The sequence below is a fragment of the Heterocephalus glaber genome, unplaced genomic scaffold (genome assembly GCF_053883595.1).
Source record: "Heterocephalus glaber isolate CG9 unplaced genomic scaffold, H.glaber_assembly_v1.0 deba00000122, whole genome shotgun sequence".
Lineage (NCBI taxonomy): Eukaryota > Metazoa > Chordata > Mammalia > Rodentia > Bathyergidae > Heterocephalus > Heterocephalus glaber.
This window is the reverse complement of record NW_028258138.1, coordinates 11,034,355-11,051,728: the sequence shown is the minus strand read 5'-3', so window position 1 is coordinate 11,051,728 and position 17,374 is coordinate 11,034,355. Positions and strand designations below refer to the sequence as shown.

General features: G+C 46.5%; 1 protein-coding gene across 2 annotated transcripts in view; it reads right to left on the bottom strand.

Moving 5' to 3' along the window:
* Window positions 1-17,374, bottom strand: part of Urb1 (URB1 ribosome biogenesis factor) — a 68,563-nt gene extending 51,189 nt beyond the window's left edge. The window contains exons 1-8 of one of the 2 annotated variants that reach the window (XM_013071288.3): window positions 17,034-17,374; window positions 16,353-16,561; window positions 10,414-10,553; window positions 9,569-9,720; window positions 9,136-9,268; window positions 4,457-4,553; window positions 2,239-2,324; window positions 317-451 (exon numbers count right to left, since the gene is read on the bottom strand). In XM_013071288.3, coding sequence (XP_012926742.1) covers window positions 317-451; window positions 2,239-2,324; window positions 4,457-4,553; window positions 9,136-9,268; window positions 9,569-9,720; window positions 10,414-10,553; window positions 16,353-16,494 — 885 coding nt within the window. In that variant the 5' untranslated portion in view covers window positions 16,495-16,561; window positions 17,034-17,374. The remainder of the gene's footprint in view (window positions 1-316; window positions 452-2,238; window positions 2,325-4,456; window positions 4,554-9,135; window positions 9,269-9,568; window positions 9,721-10,413; window positions 10,554-16,352; window positions 16,562-17,033) is intronic. The other variant, XM_021256154.2, reaches the window with a different exon arrangement.

Sequence of the window (17,374 nt, the reverse complement as noted above, 5' to 3'; positions counted from 1 at the left end):
TTGTTTTGAAGTTTTTATTTCTATTGTTTGGTTTTCAAGACAGGTTCTGGCTATGTAGCCCTGGCAGGCCTTGAACTGGTAGCAATCATCCTGCCTCAGTATCCCAGGTGTTGTGATTACAGGCATGTGCCACTATGTTCAGCTAGGGATTTTTTTTTTTTGCAGTACCAGGGATCAAACTTAGGACCTTGTACTTTCGAGGCAGGTGCGGTGCCAACGAACTAAATCCCTGGCCCTGGGTTTTTTCTTTTTAAAGCCTAGTGTAATATTGAGATGTGACCACTACTAAGGTCCACTGAAACCCAAGAGACTGTACCTTGGCATTCTCGGAATTTTCTGAGGTCACGTCAGCAATCCCATTCCAGCTGTAGAGAGATGCTATGTGGACCAAGACCTGCCCAGTAAAGAAGCGCACCTTCTGGGTTTTTGTGATATTTGTATTGTGAACTACCTGAAAACAATGATAGAACAAATAAAGCTCAAAATTCATTTGTCTATAAAAATACTATTTATTGTCTTTTCGTTGTTATAAAAATAATGCATGCTAATTGCAGAAAATTTGGCCAAAAAAGGGGAAAATACACAGAGAAATACAGAATTCACCAATATCCCAAACACCTTCGGTACTTCATTACCATTCTAGGGTGTTTCCTTCCTGCCCCACCTGTCTACAGCCACAGCATGCAGGTATATACACTGGTTATTTTTTTTATGGCCTGAGATTATATTGCAATATGGTTTTGTGCCTCCTTTACTTATCTAGTGTAAGCTTTTACCACATTAAAAATTCCTTCAGAAGATCGTTTTGGAGGGCTCAATAGTATTCTATGCTACCAGTGGACCATGACTTACTTAACCCTTCCCCTGATATTTACAATCAGGCTGTTTCCACCTGGCTACTCCCCATCAAGCCTTGTGTGAAGTCCACACTGCATTTCTGATGAGAGACTTGGCATCGAGTCTTACAGATGGAACTGAAGCACAAGTTCTCAGCCCACCCAAACCTGGGCAGTGTGGCCCAGTCCGAGTATTTGAAGTGCGTCCTCCAGGTGGTTCTGATCAGCACTCCAGCTCAAAGCAACCCTAAGCCAGGCTTACAGCATACATGAGACCTTTAGCACATGGGGCCAGAGCTGCTGTCTTCCATGAGGGCTGAGACCTCCAGGGAAGTACCTGGCCTGAAGCATCTTTGCTAGTACTATACAGGATGTCATTTTTAAAATGTCACTGCTATCCTGGTAAGGGAAGAAGCCTGTATGTCACTATTTGTTTTATTTTAGGTAAGGTGACACTCTTAAGAGGAAGGGGAGCAGTGCTGTCCTGTACACTGTAAGGTGTCCAGCAGCACCCCTGGTCTCTACCTACTCTCTGCCAATTGTAGCTTCCCGGTCATAACTACAAATGACTCCAGCCTAGAATCCCAGCACTCAGGAGGCAGAGGCAGGAGGACTGCCACAAGTCTGAGGCCAGGCTGGGCTACACAGTGAGTTCAAGACCAGCCTACACTACACAGTCATAGTTTAGGGAAGCCTAAACTACACTGTCATAAAAAGATAAATAAAATTTTTAAAAACTGTCTCCAGAAATGCCAAATGTCTCAAGGAGAGCAGAACTGTACCTAGTTGAGAACCACTGTTTATGAACTATGAAAGTAAAGTGTTTTCTGCTTATTGGCCACTTTTTTTCTTTTTTGGTACCGAACTTGGGACCTTGCACTTGCAAGGCAGGTGCTGGAACCACTGAGCTAAATCCCTGGTCCTGACTGGCCACTTTTACGTGGGCTTTGACAACTTTTCATGTTGACAGGGTCACAGAGTCTTTCTAATTAATCAGTTAAGGTGTTTCTGTCTCAAGGACAGTGATCAATCCCTTTTTGGCAAGTTTTTAAATTTCTGTAGGATGTTTGCAAAAGCCAGAATACGTGACATGACACAAATTAACACTGCACTAGAGGTGTAAATGAAGCATTACTTGCAATTTGCCACTCATAATTAGGAACCTGGGTTGCTGTGAACTGCTGATCAACAGCTTTCCTCCTGTCATAAGGAAAGAGCAGCCCTGCGTTCTTCGAGCTTCTGGCCCCAGAACTTACTCACCGTCAAACTCAGCTTCTGCTTAAGAACCTGTTTTCCACTCAATCTATGTAACTATAGCTGAGAAAGCTGCAAAGCAATGGGGACCATTTCTTCATTCACAAAGAGAAACAAATGACAGCAAGACTGATCACCACACGCGTACCTTTGTTTTCAGTGTAGATAACAAAATGTTGATGGTAGAAATCCTATCTTCCTTTATGCCCGAGCTAAAAATGCAAGGGATAAATTCTGAAAATAAAAATTTCAAAGCATTAAACACAGAAATATTTTAGAAATCAAAACAAATGAGAGTATTATTGATTAAATGGTACAGCAAATAATGCCATGTACCTTTTTTAAAAAAAATTTTGTCTTTCTTAATTATACAAATTCACAGTAGGAAAAACCAGCTTCATGACAAAGAAATCAAGGGTACCTAAAGTTCAGTAGTTCAATTCCATTTTACTTTCATTTTTGTACATTAGGTAAAATGAACAGTGATTGAAAAAGAAAATGCAGTAGTATGACTACAGTCTTTGAAAACTCCTTCTTAGATTTGCTGAGATGTTTAAAATTATGATCATCATTTTATTAGTTGGTGGTTTTTAATTAGTTAGTGGGAGGAGCTTGGGAGATTGTTTGTTTGTATGTTGTTCTCTTCATACTTCACCACCACCAGCGAGACAGCCACCAGAACTTGAGAACCTGTCATTACTAACACTGCACAGAAACATCAGAGCAATTGCTTCCTATATGCTTATTTTCCACAAAAGAAACTCATTATTCTTTAACTAAGAAAATACTAAGCAAACTAAAATAATAAAATTTGGGCTGGAGATGTATCTCAGTGGCACAGTGCCTGCTTGGTAAGCACAAGGCCCTGGGTCCAATTCCTGGTACCAAAAAAAAATTTACAAAATAATAAAATTTAAAACCAACCATAACCCCCACTCAAAGGTAAATACTATAACATCTGAATTAACTGTTAGCCTTCTGATGCAAGGATACTGTTCTACTTAGCTGTTGGTAAAACAGGATGCTATGTTACCACTCTATGAGTTGATACCCAATGACTAGCACTCAATTTTTTCAACTGATCCCTTGCATGGCAAGAAGTTTGACCTTCAGCTAACACAAGAAAAATTTCTTTAACCAAACCTCTACTCACATCCTTAATTATTTCCTTAAGACAAATGCCTATACATGGAATTGCCAGATCAAACACCTCAGAAGAGCCGGGGATTTGGCTCAGGGGCACCCACACCTGCCTCGCACCTGCCTCGAAAGGGCAAGGTCCTAGTTCGATCCCCGGTACCAAAAAAAAAAAGACTGCCAGGGATGTAGCTCAGTGATTCTGCCACCTGCCTTGCAAGCACAAGGTCCCGAGTTCGATCCGCGGTACAAAAAAAAAAAAAAAAAATCTCAGAAGATCTAATGCAGGAGGCCAAATTGCCTGCAGAAACCTGCCCCTGCGGCAGTGGAAACAAGTACCCACTGTCTTTCAACAAAAGGCCAGATGGCTGAGGTGACCCAGGGGAACTGTAAAGAAACTGCTGGCCCTGGTAGCAGCGGGACATCCTGAACCCAGTTCCAGCAATGAGTGGGGAAGAACGGGCTGTGGCATCATGTCCTCTCCAGGATACCCTGCCAGTGATGGAGCCCCACACAGGCCGACACCACCCACACCCTCCAGTCCCCCTAAGGACTACTCCCAGAGTTCTGACCAGAGCACACAGGCATGATTCTGGGAATCTTACTGAGTGACGACTATGTGCTAAGCTTGGTCTTGTCATTTACCATCTTACAAAATCTCTTCATAAAACACAAGTGACCCTAAAACCTATACCAAGCCTTGCTCTAGGAAGACAGCCACCAGAAGGTGGTCAGGTCAAAGTTCTCTGGAGCCCTGATATTCTGATAGCATGGGGCAGAGCCACCAAGTTAATTAAACTTTATGTGTGTATGTATCGTGGTGCTGGGGATCACATCCAAGAGCCCTGCACATGCTAGGTAAGTGCTCTACCACAGAGCTATCCCCCCAACCACATAAACTGTATTTTTAAAAATGCAATTACTAAGGGAAGCCAGGTAGCCAAGGCTATGAATCTGTGTATGTTCTGGAACCAAAAGCATCTTTGTTTGCACTGATCCTTTGTAAGGGCAAAGTTCAGCATTCTAGACGGTCTCACAGGAAGGCCTCTGTTAATGCTAAACAGCGATATCAAGATGGCAATGCCCAAGGCTTTGCCCCTCCACATATCCCTCATGCCAGTCCACAATGCAGCTGCAAAGGCTTCAGACTTGTTGGAAGAGATGGTTTGAGGTGGGTTTTGCAGAACAACTGCAGGTGGGCTTTCCTAAGGGACAAAGAGAATACCTACCTTTCAGCTCCAGTACTTGCCCTATAGTGCTATCATCACCAGCAATTAAGAAGGAGAGGGCAAACTGGATGTAGGCCAGCCGGACATCAGGCACTCCCTGGAGGACAAAGGAGACCCACATGTCACATTCATGTCACACACAAAGGCAGAAAAGACAGGAACGCGGCAGGCAGGAACACACCTCCAACATCCCCAGCCTCCCGGTCTTGTCCCCAGTCAACTGAGGGTGGACATCTGAAGCCAATGTGCATTCTTTATGGAAAACAAAGGTTTTTCTTTGCTCTTACCCCCAACTGTACCCCCTTCCATAACTGTGACATGTAAAGTATAAAGTTCATGGACCATTCTAGTGTAAGCAAACAACTCTCAGCCCACCCACATCCATCCCCTAGTCTGCCAACGACAATAATCCATCCATGTTTTTGCAAATCCAGAAATAATGGAGAGTGTGGCACTACTTTTGATAAGAAGCCAATGTGGTGATGTCTGGTTTTCATTAGATATGTTATTAACTCACAAGAGAAACCAAAGCACAGATGCTTTGTGTTATGAGCCCAGCAGAGAGAGCCCAGGTCTGTAGCCTGCACCACCCCACGGGCATCACCTGCAACCTGGGGTGGCCGGGCCCGAAGGCCATGGCCAGCAGCTAACACTCCCTCCTGGGGAAGTCTCTAGGGCCAGCTGATCATTTTCCCCATGTCACGAAGACAAAGCCCTGTCTCATCATCCCTCTTGTACACCTAAGGAAGCTGAAGCACAGGGTCACACACACCTCTTATGGGCTGTTCTAGAGCTGGCACATGTGCTTAGACCCTCCACTGCTTTACCCCAAACTTCACCCACTTCAGTTACACCACGGTGCCTTCATTCATTGGCAAGGAATAAATTAATAGTGTATAGAATTACTGCTGCAAAGGCCTGGCAAGAAACAGCAAGGGGCCAGCTCTGCTTTCCAGAGAGTCCAGCCCCACTTAGCAGTGGCAGCTGAGGTGGTGGCAACAACAGTGACAATGATACCAACGTTTACTGAGCACTATGCCAGGCCTGATGCCAGATGCTGCACATCTGTTATACATTCCTCATAATGAGCTGAGGTGAAGATGCTTACCATCCCCACTTTACAGATGAGCAAGGTGAGATTTTAAAAACTCACTCAAGGTTATGCAGCTGCTAAGTAACCAAGTACCAGACCTGGGATAAATAAGAAATAACTGCACAAACATGCTGCTTCATGTTCGAATAAAAGATTCTCTCCCTTCTTCTCAGGGCTTCCCTGCATTTCACCTTTTCTCAAGGTGCAGGGCATATTTGGCATCATTTAGGCCTCTGTGTGAGTATTCAATCAATTCCTTCTTGTTTTGTTGGGGACATTTCTTCTGGAGAAAAGATGCCTATAATACCAGTTACTCAGGAGGCTGAGACAGAAGAACTGCAAGCTTTAGGGCAGCCTGGGTAACTTTACTGAGACCCTGCCTTGAAATAAAAAGGGGTGTGGCTGTAGCTCAGTGGCAAATTGCTCTCGCCTACCATGCGTAAGGCTCTAGGTTCTATTCCCAGTACCTGAAAAGAGAAAATAAAGGGGGGAGGGTATGCAATTCCTACTCTTAAACACTTGGATTTAGGGCTTGTATATTTGTTATATTTCTTGAGTTTGACTCCATCCAGGTCACGTCGCACTTTGGCAAGACCTTATCACATCAATGCTGATTTATTCCAGATACAACCAGAGCTTCAAACGATCCCCCTGATCTGTGGGCCTCTTCACCATGTGGGTTTGGGTACAATGATAACTGGTGTGCAGAACAGACATGCACGCTCCTGTGCCTTCGCTCACCAGTTTCATGTTCACAAAGCCCCATGACATTCAGGACGCCCTAACCTCAGACTGAGAGAACTCAAAAGATGACTAAGAAACTATCCTGAGGGAGTTTAAAGTAATCCCCACTCCCAACCTACCTGGGGGCCTCACTGTTCACATAAACATCTTACTAATTCCAGCACAATCATTGTTCTCCTGGTCTCCAATTGCCTCGTATTGTGAATAAATGTTGATATCACCCTAAAACTTGTCTGGAAAAATTAAATTAGGTTTTCTTTTCTCCCTTCTAGTGGAGTCACTGAGACAGTACTGGAGCTGGGGTCCTGGAATGCTGGCCCCATTTTCTGCAGCTCTAGATCTTGCTGTCCCAGTTATACACAGTAAAGTTGGACTAGATCTTCCCATGGGTCCTCTAGCAATGTATTTCTAAATGAAAAGGAACCTGATTATCACCTGCTGGCTCCCTTTCTGTATGTGACAGCCCCAAATCTCAGACTCCAACCCTGAGAAGGAACCAGACAGACGAGGTCCCTGAGACCCAGCACCTGCCCAGTCCAGGCTGGCACCACTGTGGCTCCTGTGCAGCCATCTGGGCCTCTGTCTCTGCCTCCAGCAAACCCCCTCAAAGACATCCTGCTCCTGCTGAAAGATGCTCACATGTCTAGTCCTTCATTCCTACTCTGTGACCTCATAGAGCTGTTATCCCTGGAAGAAAATGTCCTGAACTCTTCAGGGCTTGTTCTGCAAAACACTGTCTAAAATAGACCAAAACGTATTTGGCAAGACTGCTCTTTGGCACAGGATGTTAACAATGCTTTCTTTGGCTGGATGAAGATACCCATGGTCCTCTTTAATAATTCCCTCCCAAAGGTTCAAATACACTCACTAAAAAACAGAAATTGCCACTAGCATCTTTAACAACTAAAGTGCATGAAAAGAAGGAGGAGAAACAAAAGATTGAAAAAAGATGCAAAGAGCTTGGAGATGCGTATCGACCAAATGCAACATGTAGGTCTTGTCTGGATTCCCTCTCAACCAGAGCATGTTATGGTCTGAATCTAAAATGGCCCCAAATCTTCCCGTTTGGAGGGTGACTGGATTACGGGGGCACACAGCTGACTTGCTGTTAGGTGTTACTGGGGGCCTGACCTGGGAAGGTCCCTGTCCCTCCCTTTCCTCTCTGTTTCCTGCCCACCATGACGTGAGCAGCTTTCCTCCACCAGACCCTCTGACCGAGCCCTTCCTGCCTTGCAGCCCACTGACCATGGACTGAAAATGTGAGCCAAAATAAACCTCTCCTTTAAGTTGTGGGTGTCAGGTATTGTGTCTCAGCGACGAGGAGAGTGACTAAGACAGTATGAAAATACTTTGCACATGGTAGGAAAAACTAGGAGGCCAAATGAGGTTTTAGATAACAGTGAGAAATTATTAATGGTGGTAGGTGTGATAATGGTTCTGTGGTCTTGTTTTTTAAAAGGCCTTTTTCTGGTAGAGTACACACTGAAATATTTATGGAGAGATATGATTCATGTCTGGGATTGGCTAGAATAGGCTTCACCAAGCAAACTGAAAAAGTGGGAGGGGTGACAAGCTGGGATGAAGCTGGAACACGGGGCTTCCTTATGCTGCTCTATTTTTAATGTCCCTGACATGTCCAGCATGAAAAAAAAGTTAACATGTAGACCCCATCTCTTACAACACATAAAGTATTTAAGGGCTATCTCATCCTTGAGATAGATTAAATAAAAGAAAGCAAGAACCCTTTCAGCCTGGCATTAACTCCCATTTTACAGAGCCCACAGGGGTAAAATCACCTGCCTGGAGCCCCAAGACGATGTAGCTGGTGCAGGAAGGGGAGCCCTAGCTGGGCTTCCCGAGGTGTCTGGTCGTGGTGGGTGGCCTGGGTGCCTGAGTCTTTGCTACTCCGGTGGCTGGAGTCAAGAGACAGGGGTGGACGGGGAGGTACCCGATGGGTAATTACTGCCAGGCTTGCTGCCAAGACCAAAGAACCGTGATATTGGCTCGAGTGTGCACACATTCTTTTTATTAGGAATGCATTTAAATGTCACGAGCCGTTTCTCACAAAATGGAATCTGTTGACATGTTAATAAAGCATAGCATCTAAGAAACACTAAGACCTAGACTCTTCTTTTCTCAGAGAGCACCTTATTCGTAATCCCAGTAAAACCTTCAACACCAGAACAATCTTACAGAGCGGTATTATTAACCCTTTAGTCTACTTCCCGACAATGTGGAAACTCTTGCCTCCCAGGAGTTTTGTGAGAGTTGCATATGGTTACGGAGGGGAACTATGCTCATGATTCTCTACCTGCCCGGCTGTCCCTCTGCTCAGGGAGTGGTGAGAACTCAGAGTTCCAACTGAGCTTTCTCCCCAAGGGCCTTTCCAGACCCGAGTGACACTGCTGGAGCCAACAAGGAATTCCTTTTACAGCCGTCCTGAAAACCAAGCATTCATACCCCCATTCTCTTTCCCACCACTCAGCCCCGACCATGACAGATTAAAACAGGAGACACAAAGTCATTCTTCAAAGAGCCCTAAGAGTCCTCTTTGAGGATGTCACTGTTAAGAGTTCCAGGATTCTTTAAAGCGGACAGATGAGAATGGAGGACTAGGGCACTTTATAACCCTCACTGCCATGAGGCAGAGATTATTTCCTTCACTCAGAAGAGCGGGTGCTCACAGCTAAGTCATCCTCACAGAGGTACTGCACTGTGCAGCCAACCTCCTCCCTTGTCCCCTTGCCCTAGAAGCTTCCTCAGATGTTCCCGGCACTCAGGCTCTGATGGGCAGCTGACCCATCTTCCGTCAGGGAAGAAGCACAATACTTGGGGTACTAACCTTTGAGTCCCTCTTAGTCACCAGGGCATACAAGTTCTTTTTATTCAAGTCAAAATGGCTGCAGATGTCCCTGGCAGCTTCGGGACCCTGGGTCACCATGGCGGCCATCAAGTTGAGGCAGGCTCGAGCTATCCTGCACAGGGACAGGAAACCAAGCAGGTCAGGAACAGCAGAAGCACAAGACCACCTCAAGTGCACACCTGACTGTGTGATTTGCTACATAAGAACCAGAAAAATGAAGAAAGGAGGGACTCGTGGAGGGCTGGCAGTCAGTGACAGCCCCTGCTAGAACAGGCAGAGACGCTGTCACGAGAGCCTCAGAAACAGCTCAGCTCTCCTTAGTGAGTGAAGGAAAGGTTAAAGCACCCAGGGAGAGCTGAGCACAGACCACACCAAAGGCCAGTCCTTTGTCACACAGAGGCAGGCTGCTTACCTGTAACCCGAGGCATACAGGGACTCACAGATGAGCTTCATGTGGTTGTTCATTAGCTTTTTCACGATATTGGTGCCCACGACATGAAAATGTGAAAGATCACTTGCTGTCCGCAATAATATGGCCTCAAAAACTTGAAAAATTAACAGCATCTGCAAAGACGGAATTGAAATGCTGTGAACCATCTCATCTCTTTTCCTGCTATACATATACACTGCTCCCGTCTGAACTGGAGTTTCCTGTAGGTCTACAACCTTCAATGTGCAGAGTTAGGCCTCCCCAGACCCTGGTCCAAAGGTGGCAAAGGCGAGAAGGTTAAGGCTTAGCAGGCTCAGCCACCAGGACCCAGGCCTGAAATACAGAATACCTTGCTTACAATTACACAAAGTCAAGTACTGGAAGAAGGAGAGACCTCTAATAATAATTGGGTCTCACTGCTTTGGATTTTACAGCCTTATAACAATAGCCCTGAGACTTTGGTAAGTTCATAAATATTCTAAGTTTTCAACCTCTTTGGAAGCAGAAGACGACCAATTTTACAAGTGTTCTGAGTCTGCAGTACAGTGTTTGCCTGCTTCTTTTTTGTTAAACCAGGCGCCTTCTGATCTATGATCCTGGCTTTTGACATTATCCACCAAATGGTAATAAGAACTTAGCGTTTCCCAGTAAAAAGCTTTCAAAGGTCATAAAGAAAATAGGGTATTCCTACACACTGGGACAAAGAATCATTTTCTGCAAACAACTGGTGCTGTCTGGGAAACTTACATCCCCTTTCACCAAGCTGAAATTAACACCCACCACAGCATTAACTTCCCTTCATCAAGTCAGGTAAGGAACAAACATACTTCACTTTCAGGTCGCTTCTCTCCACTCAGGAGCTGGAAAACTTCTGCACATTCAACAGAAATCTTTATGTATCCTTCCACGACATCATGTACATCTTCTTGTGGTAGCTTCTTGGCAGCAGAGACGAACGCTTCCAAGGCTGAAATCAGAGTTATGTTCAAAGGTCAAAAAGCACAGTCTCCTCAGAAGTAACAGCAACCAAAACTGTGACCTGCTTTCCTGTTCTGTGACCCCCCTCAAGCTACAAACCCAGCCATGAATGCTACGGACTGAACTGTCCCCCTAAAATTCACACATTGTGGCCCCGATGCCTACAAGGCTGCTTGGATACAGCGTCTGAAAGGAGGTAATTAAAGATGAATACGGTCATATTGAGTCTCTAATCCCAACTGGTATCCTTATAAGACAAGGAAAGGACATCAGAGAGCTCTTGCTCTGCCGTGTGAAGAAGGTCAAGGAGCTGTCTGCAATTAGGAAGAGAACCCTCAGCAGAACCCCACCAAGCTGGCACCTGGATCTTGGACTTCCAGAGCTGTGGGAAAATAAATGTCTGTTGTTGAGCCACACAGTCCACAATATTTTGTGATGGCAGCCCTCGCATATGAATCCATATGGACATTAAGGAAACACTGCAAACAATGAAGGCAGAACAGGAATAAAACAAGCCGTGAGCCAACAGAACTCACAGGTGTGAATCCTATCTGGAGCCATTACTCGCCCAGACTCTCTTAGCTCTATGCTCTCTCATCTATGAGATGAAGATAACAATAGAAATGATCCATAATGTGGTAATGAAACACTACCAAGAGCTCTACCTATAATCAGTTACTTCTTACTACAGCCCTCTATTCAGGGTACCAGTATTTTTTCCATTTTACAGATGAGAAAATTGAGGACTTTGGCAAAGGTACTCACTAGGAAGTGTCAGAGCCAGCCCTCAAACGCAGGCTGTCTGACTCCAGAGTTCTCCATTCAAAAGCTGGACAACTGCTGCATGCTCAACTGAACTGACTTGTGACATGGCCTCTGCATTATCCCTGCAGCACCTGACCCACTGTCAGCACCAGGAACTGCAGTGGACCTCGGTGCTCCTCAAAAGCCCCAAGAGTGGCTCCTCAGAGGTATACTTCCTCATAAGGCCGCCCCAGAAGGTCCCGCCTCAAAAATCTCTTGGCCTATAAATTCCATCACACGTGCTCTAGGTAACACACCCCAGCAGGATCTGCAGCCCTGCCACAGTGCCACCCCACCAGGGGAGCCCTCTTCCCTTAGCACCTGGGTTCTGCAAAGCTGCCCCTCTCTGGCTCTCCTGTCAGGCCACAAATCACCAGGGCAACAGGGCACAGTGGGAGAGAAGCCACAGGAAAGAACAGGCTAGAAGTGGCACACAGTTATGGGGGCCTTAATCTTGTTAGGGAGTGACTTATTTTTATTTGCAAAAAAGGGAGGAAGGGACTAAATATATTTATTAAAACACACTTAGTCATTACCAGTGAAATAAAATGCAAAATGCCAATGGCCTTTTAAGAACTACATGAAGAAATGTTAAACATCTCTAGGTATTAGAGAGATGTAACTCGTAACGCTGAGATTTCATTTTTTTCCACAGAAAAAATGGCTACCAACAAGAAATCACATACTAACAAATGCTGGCAAGGCTGCAGGAAAAAAGAAACCCTTCTTCATTGTTGGTGGGAATAAAAACTAGTACAACTATGGAAATCAGTGTGGAGATTCCTCAAAAAACTACATCTAGAAGTTCCATTTGACCTAGCTAGTCCCCTTCCGGGTATTTTCCCAAAAGAGTTAAAGACCTATTACAGAGATACATGCATACCCATGTTTATAGCAGCACAATTTTTAATAGCTAAATCCTGGAAGCATCTTGTATGCCCATCAACAAATGAATGGATGAAGAAAATGTGGCATTTACACACAATGGAGTACTACTCTGCCATGAAGAAAGAAAAACTTGAGTCATTTGTAGGAAATGGATGAACTTTGAGTGAAATAAATCAGACACACACTTACATATCCCAGAGAAACCCAAAATATAAATAAAGAGCAAAATAAAAGATAGATAATAGGAAGTAAGAAGACAGATCTTTCTCAAATGGGAAGGGGATCAAGAGGTGGAGGGAGGGCCGGGGATTTAGCTCAGTGGTTCCACCGCCTGCCTTGCAAGTGCAAGGTCCAGAGTTTGATCCCTGGTACAAAAAAAAAAAAAAAAAAAAATGAGACAGAGAGGATGTTATGTACGTGTACCAACTCCCCACAAAGAATGTAAACATTATGTACTGCAAATATAATAATAATAATAATAGTAATAATAATAGAGAAATGCCCAAGTCTTCATCTAAGTATCACATTAGGGCAGGAGCAGTCTGCCTGCCTCCCCAGGGCTCCTCTTCTTCTGCTCTGCAGCCACATGCAGAGGACCAAGTCCTTTCTCACACCAGCTACCACCACTGGAGCCTGCACCTATCAAGGCACACGCAGCCTTCAGCCTCTCTCCAGAGACTCCAGTTCGAGGCCCAGAAGGTGTTCCCACTAAGGTGTTCAGCTCACTCTCTGCATGCCCTTGAAGCATGAGACCCAGAAGAGGACTGGGTTCTGCAGGGAAGGCCACCGGGTGTCCACAGCAAACCGACACATCTTTCTTCCTGGACAGCAGCTTCATCCCTGACTCAAGTCCTCAGGCATACATAGCACCACCCAGTTCTGCACACGCCAACAGTCTGCATGAAGTGCAAGGGGCCTAGTTCACCTGTAGGGAATCCAGCATCACATACAGTGCAAGGCAAACCTCTGAAAAAAACAAAAGGCCCACAAGGTCTTCAACAGCAGCAGTGTTTCTGGTCACATTCAGCTCTCTGCCAGCCTTGCATACTCTTCTTTTTGGAACCCACTTTATGCCTCAGTGCAGCATTTTCCCCAGCGGCCACACTTGCTCCTTAAAACGTTTACCTTAAACACCAATGGGGCGCCTTGGCGCGCAAGCACTGCCCGGGCATCTGCAGCGTAGCCCAGCGAGGTAATGAGCAAGGGCCTCAGTGTTCTGACACACACAGCCCAAGCTCACGAGAGGGAAATCCTCAGGACACCCTGGAGCCACTCACAATACCCTAGCGCTCTCCTTCAAGAAGACTCGGAATGCAAGAGACAGCAAGGGCTGCTACTACAGGGAGAAGAGTGCTAATTCTCATTCCTTTTTCCAGGACTCCTTTGCCAAACCCTAACATACAACCCCAGGAAGTCCAGGCTATGGCAGGTGGGAACTGATGGCCCGTTGTACTTGCCATCTCTGCACCTCTTTCCATTCACCATCCACTGAGCACCTACTGCACACACCAGTGACTACACCGGGCGCCTAGGATGTGCTGGTGAATGAACTGGCAACGGCTTTTACCCACACAGTACCTCACGTTATGGCAGTGACCAATACTCATCCATAAATATTTATCAAATACCTACCACAAGCCCTGAAATAGTCATGCATCACAAGCTGTCGTAAGGGCCATGAAGCAAAAATTACAAACTGTATTAAGTGCTATGAAGCAAAAGTCAACGGTGTAGTGAGAGATTACCTGAAATTCTCTCTTAAGTAATGATAAACCTGATAAGGAAACAGGTAAGAATGAGTTGGAGGCAGGGTTGAGACATGGTTCCAGGTCAAGACCATGCCAAGGCCCCAGGGCTGGAGGGCGGAGTGCAGCTGGCTGGAACCTGGGAGGTAAGTCAGGAGGTGCGTAAGGGGAGGGTGGCCTAACATGAAAGCAAAGTACGCAGGGCTGAATGATAATGTAAGAAGCAGGTAGGTAATGGTAATGACTTGTGGGAATACCAACAAAGGATGTCATGAGAGGAATGACATGATCCGATTTGAAGTTTTAAAAGATCATCTGAGTCAGGCATGGCAGTGCATACCAGTAATATCAGCAGTCTGGGAGGCTGATGCAGGAGGATCACAAGTTTAAGCCTAGCCTGGGCAACTTGGTGAGACCCTGACTCAAAATGAAAAGAATAAAAAGGGCTAAGGATGTAGCTCACTGCAAAGGCCCTGGGTTTGATCACCAATACCATTAAAAAAAACTTTATGACTGCCCCATGCGAAAAGGAGTACAGGGGAGCAAGAGTAGAAGAGAGAACAACCTCAGGCAGCTCTGGCCAATCCCAGCAAAGACTGACGGAGCCTGGACTAAATAATGAGGGTGACAGAGGGGAGCACTCTGGAGCATCATCAAGGTCCAGGGATGAACTGAGGCACAAAGAGAGTTCTGGCAGGAACATCCAAGCAATCAAATTGTCCCTCACCATGAAGGGGACACAGAGGCAATGTGAGGACAGAAGAGCAAAAGGTTAACTTTTAGAGTACTCCTACTCACAAGATGGCCTTTCCTCTGGCCAGTGAAGTCTGGAACTGGCTTGAGATAGAGCCTTTCTCAGCCCAGGTTCCTCCCTGATGCTGACTGGATGACTAGATCCACTGAGTGCCTTTACCAACCTAAGCCTACCACTACAGGAAGGGAGCATACACAGGAATCTTCCCTCGGGGTACAAGACAACAGAATTCTCTAACACCCACCCATCAATTCTATTTCCCTGATTTGATTGTCCAACAAAGAGAAAGAGAATTCAAGAAACAGACTAGATACCTAAACCACACGCGGCCTCACACAAGAGATTCACACTTTCACTATCTCACCTTTGTGGCATCTTTCAGCTACCGCACTTACATCCAGAACCTGTCCACCAATTGCCCTTCTGACATCTATTCAATGACACAGCACCTGAATGTCATGGTGCTCTCTGGGTTGAACCACGAAATATGGGTATAGCATCTTTTCAATAACTGAACATGCTCTTTGTCCTGCCAGAAAGGCTCCTCACCCTGTCCCATCCTAAAACCCTTTTTGAAAAGTCACTTCCTTGGAGGGGCCTTCTTTCATCTTCACGCTTAGGTCCCAGGCCTGTTAAGCACCCTTAGGTACTACGTACAGTTCCTTTGGAGGACTTGGCTTGGAACTATTATATGTGGTTTTATTGCTCATCCTGCCTCACCCACATGGGAAGGCCTGTGTCATATTTTTATTCACCGCTTTATCTCCACCCTAACATTATATGAACAAATTCATGAGTGAAATGTGTAATTCTGTCCTAAAGTAGAAATCACCTTCCCAGTATTGACTAGAAAGGGCAAGCATTAAGCATTTTAAAAAGAAAATCTGTAGGAGAAAAATTAGAACATGACCATATTCTATCAATTTAGTGATTTCTGTAAGCTGGAAGAAACGTTTCCACTAGACAACATGTTTAATTGTGTCTTTGCCTCATAAAATCTCTGTATTTTTCAAAAGATTACAAATAGTTGTGAATTACGGTCATACTTTACAAATTAAATTACAGAATGTGCTTAATGCCAGTCTCTGATCTAACCCTGGACAAGTGACAAGTACTTGTGAGGGGTCGTGGTGTGTTAGTAGGTCAACCTGAGTGTTAGAGGATCAAAGATATAGAAAACGGTGCTGACAGCCCAGGAACAGCGAGGTGCTGTCTCGGTGAACTGCCCCAGCTGACTCACAGTGGGGACTCAAGCATCACTTGATGCGTGAATGTGTGCACTTCATTTATTTTCCTGACAAGGGCAGTAAAGAGGTTTTAAAGCTTGCTGAGGGTTGCTGCCAGAGCAAGGGAAACGCGTGGCCGCAGGAAGCTGTCACACAGTCAGGGTCTGCTTGCCGCTGACAGCCCAGGCTGGCGCGGGACCCTGGACGCCTAATCACTGGAGCTTGCTTCTTCCAGTACCAGAGGCTTGGCTCTGACCTCAGGGACCAAAAGCTGCAGAAGGAAAGGCTGTGTCTGGCTGGATCCAGACTGCAGCCAAAAGGCCTCCTCGCTTGCACGTGCTTCCTGCCCCGGCCCCGCGACCCGCACTCACCCGGCCCGGGGCCCTGCGGGTCCCTCAGCTGAATCTTGAACCGCACGCCGGTGAGCTCTTCCGTGCGGGCCCGCTTGGCTGTTCCCGCAGCAGAAGCCGTGCCTTCCTGACCGCCCGAGGCCTTCCTCTTGCGGACCTCCATGGCCGAGAAGCTAGAGTTGCGGCGGAAGCCACACACCTCCCGGGACCCGGCGAGAGGAGACACAGGCCTGGGAAGAGCGTGAGAGGAAGAGGCGGGGCCTGAGAAGGGAAGCTGGCGGAGGGGGCGGGCCAAGCGAGCGGAAGGGGCGGGGTCTGCGGAGCTGTAGGCCGGCGGGTGTTGGAGTGCGGGCGTAAGCGGTTCTGTGGGATTTCCTTGTTCGCTCGCTGTGGGCAGGGGACCAAGCGACACTCCACTGGGGCTCTGAGCTGGAGGAACTCTCAGACCCTCGGGGACCGCTCTGACACGGGCCCTCGCGTATTGTAGTAGCAGATGAGTTCAATTCCTGACCGGAGCGCGCTTAATGGGGTCGCTAGAAAAACTTGCTTCGCGCGCCCCGGCATTGGCTACTTTGCCAGTTCGAGGCCCTGCCGATTGGCTGGCGTGGATCCCTCCCTCGCGGGCTTGTTACTGGAAGACCCCAGTTCGGGAACCGCAGCCCAGTGTTGTGCGGGTGCCCCTAAGCCGCAGTCCCAGCTTACGTCACATCCCGAACCCGACCGGCTTTCCTGGTAGGTTGTCGCCACAGATTGACCTTCCCCAGACTGAAAGCAGTGCGTGCGCTGTTTCTGCCCTGCAGGATGCGAGGGGAAGATCAAACGAAGCGATGTCTGTGACAGTCCTCTGGGCAGTGCGGGGCCGCTACATCTAAGTTGCTCTCACTAAAATGGATACAGCAGGGCCAGCCCTTTCCGGTCCTTGGGGCTGTTGTGAACAGCAAGTGATGGAATATTTGAAAAACTGCTCCGACAGGAAAAAAAAAAGTACAGTGTGTTTTTGTAAGCTATTAGTGACGTATGAGCCACATCAAATGCTCTGAAAT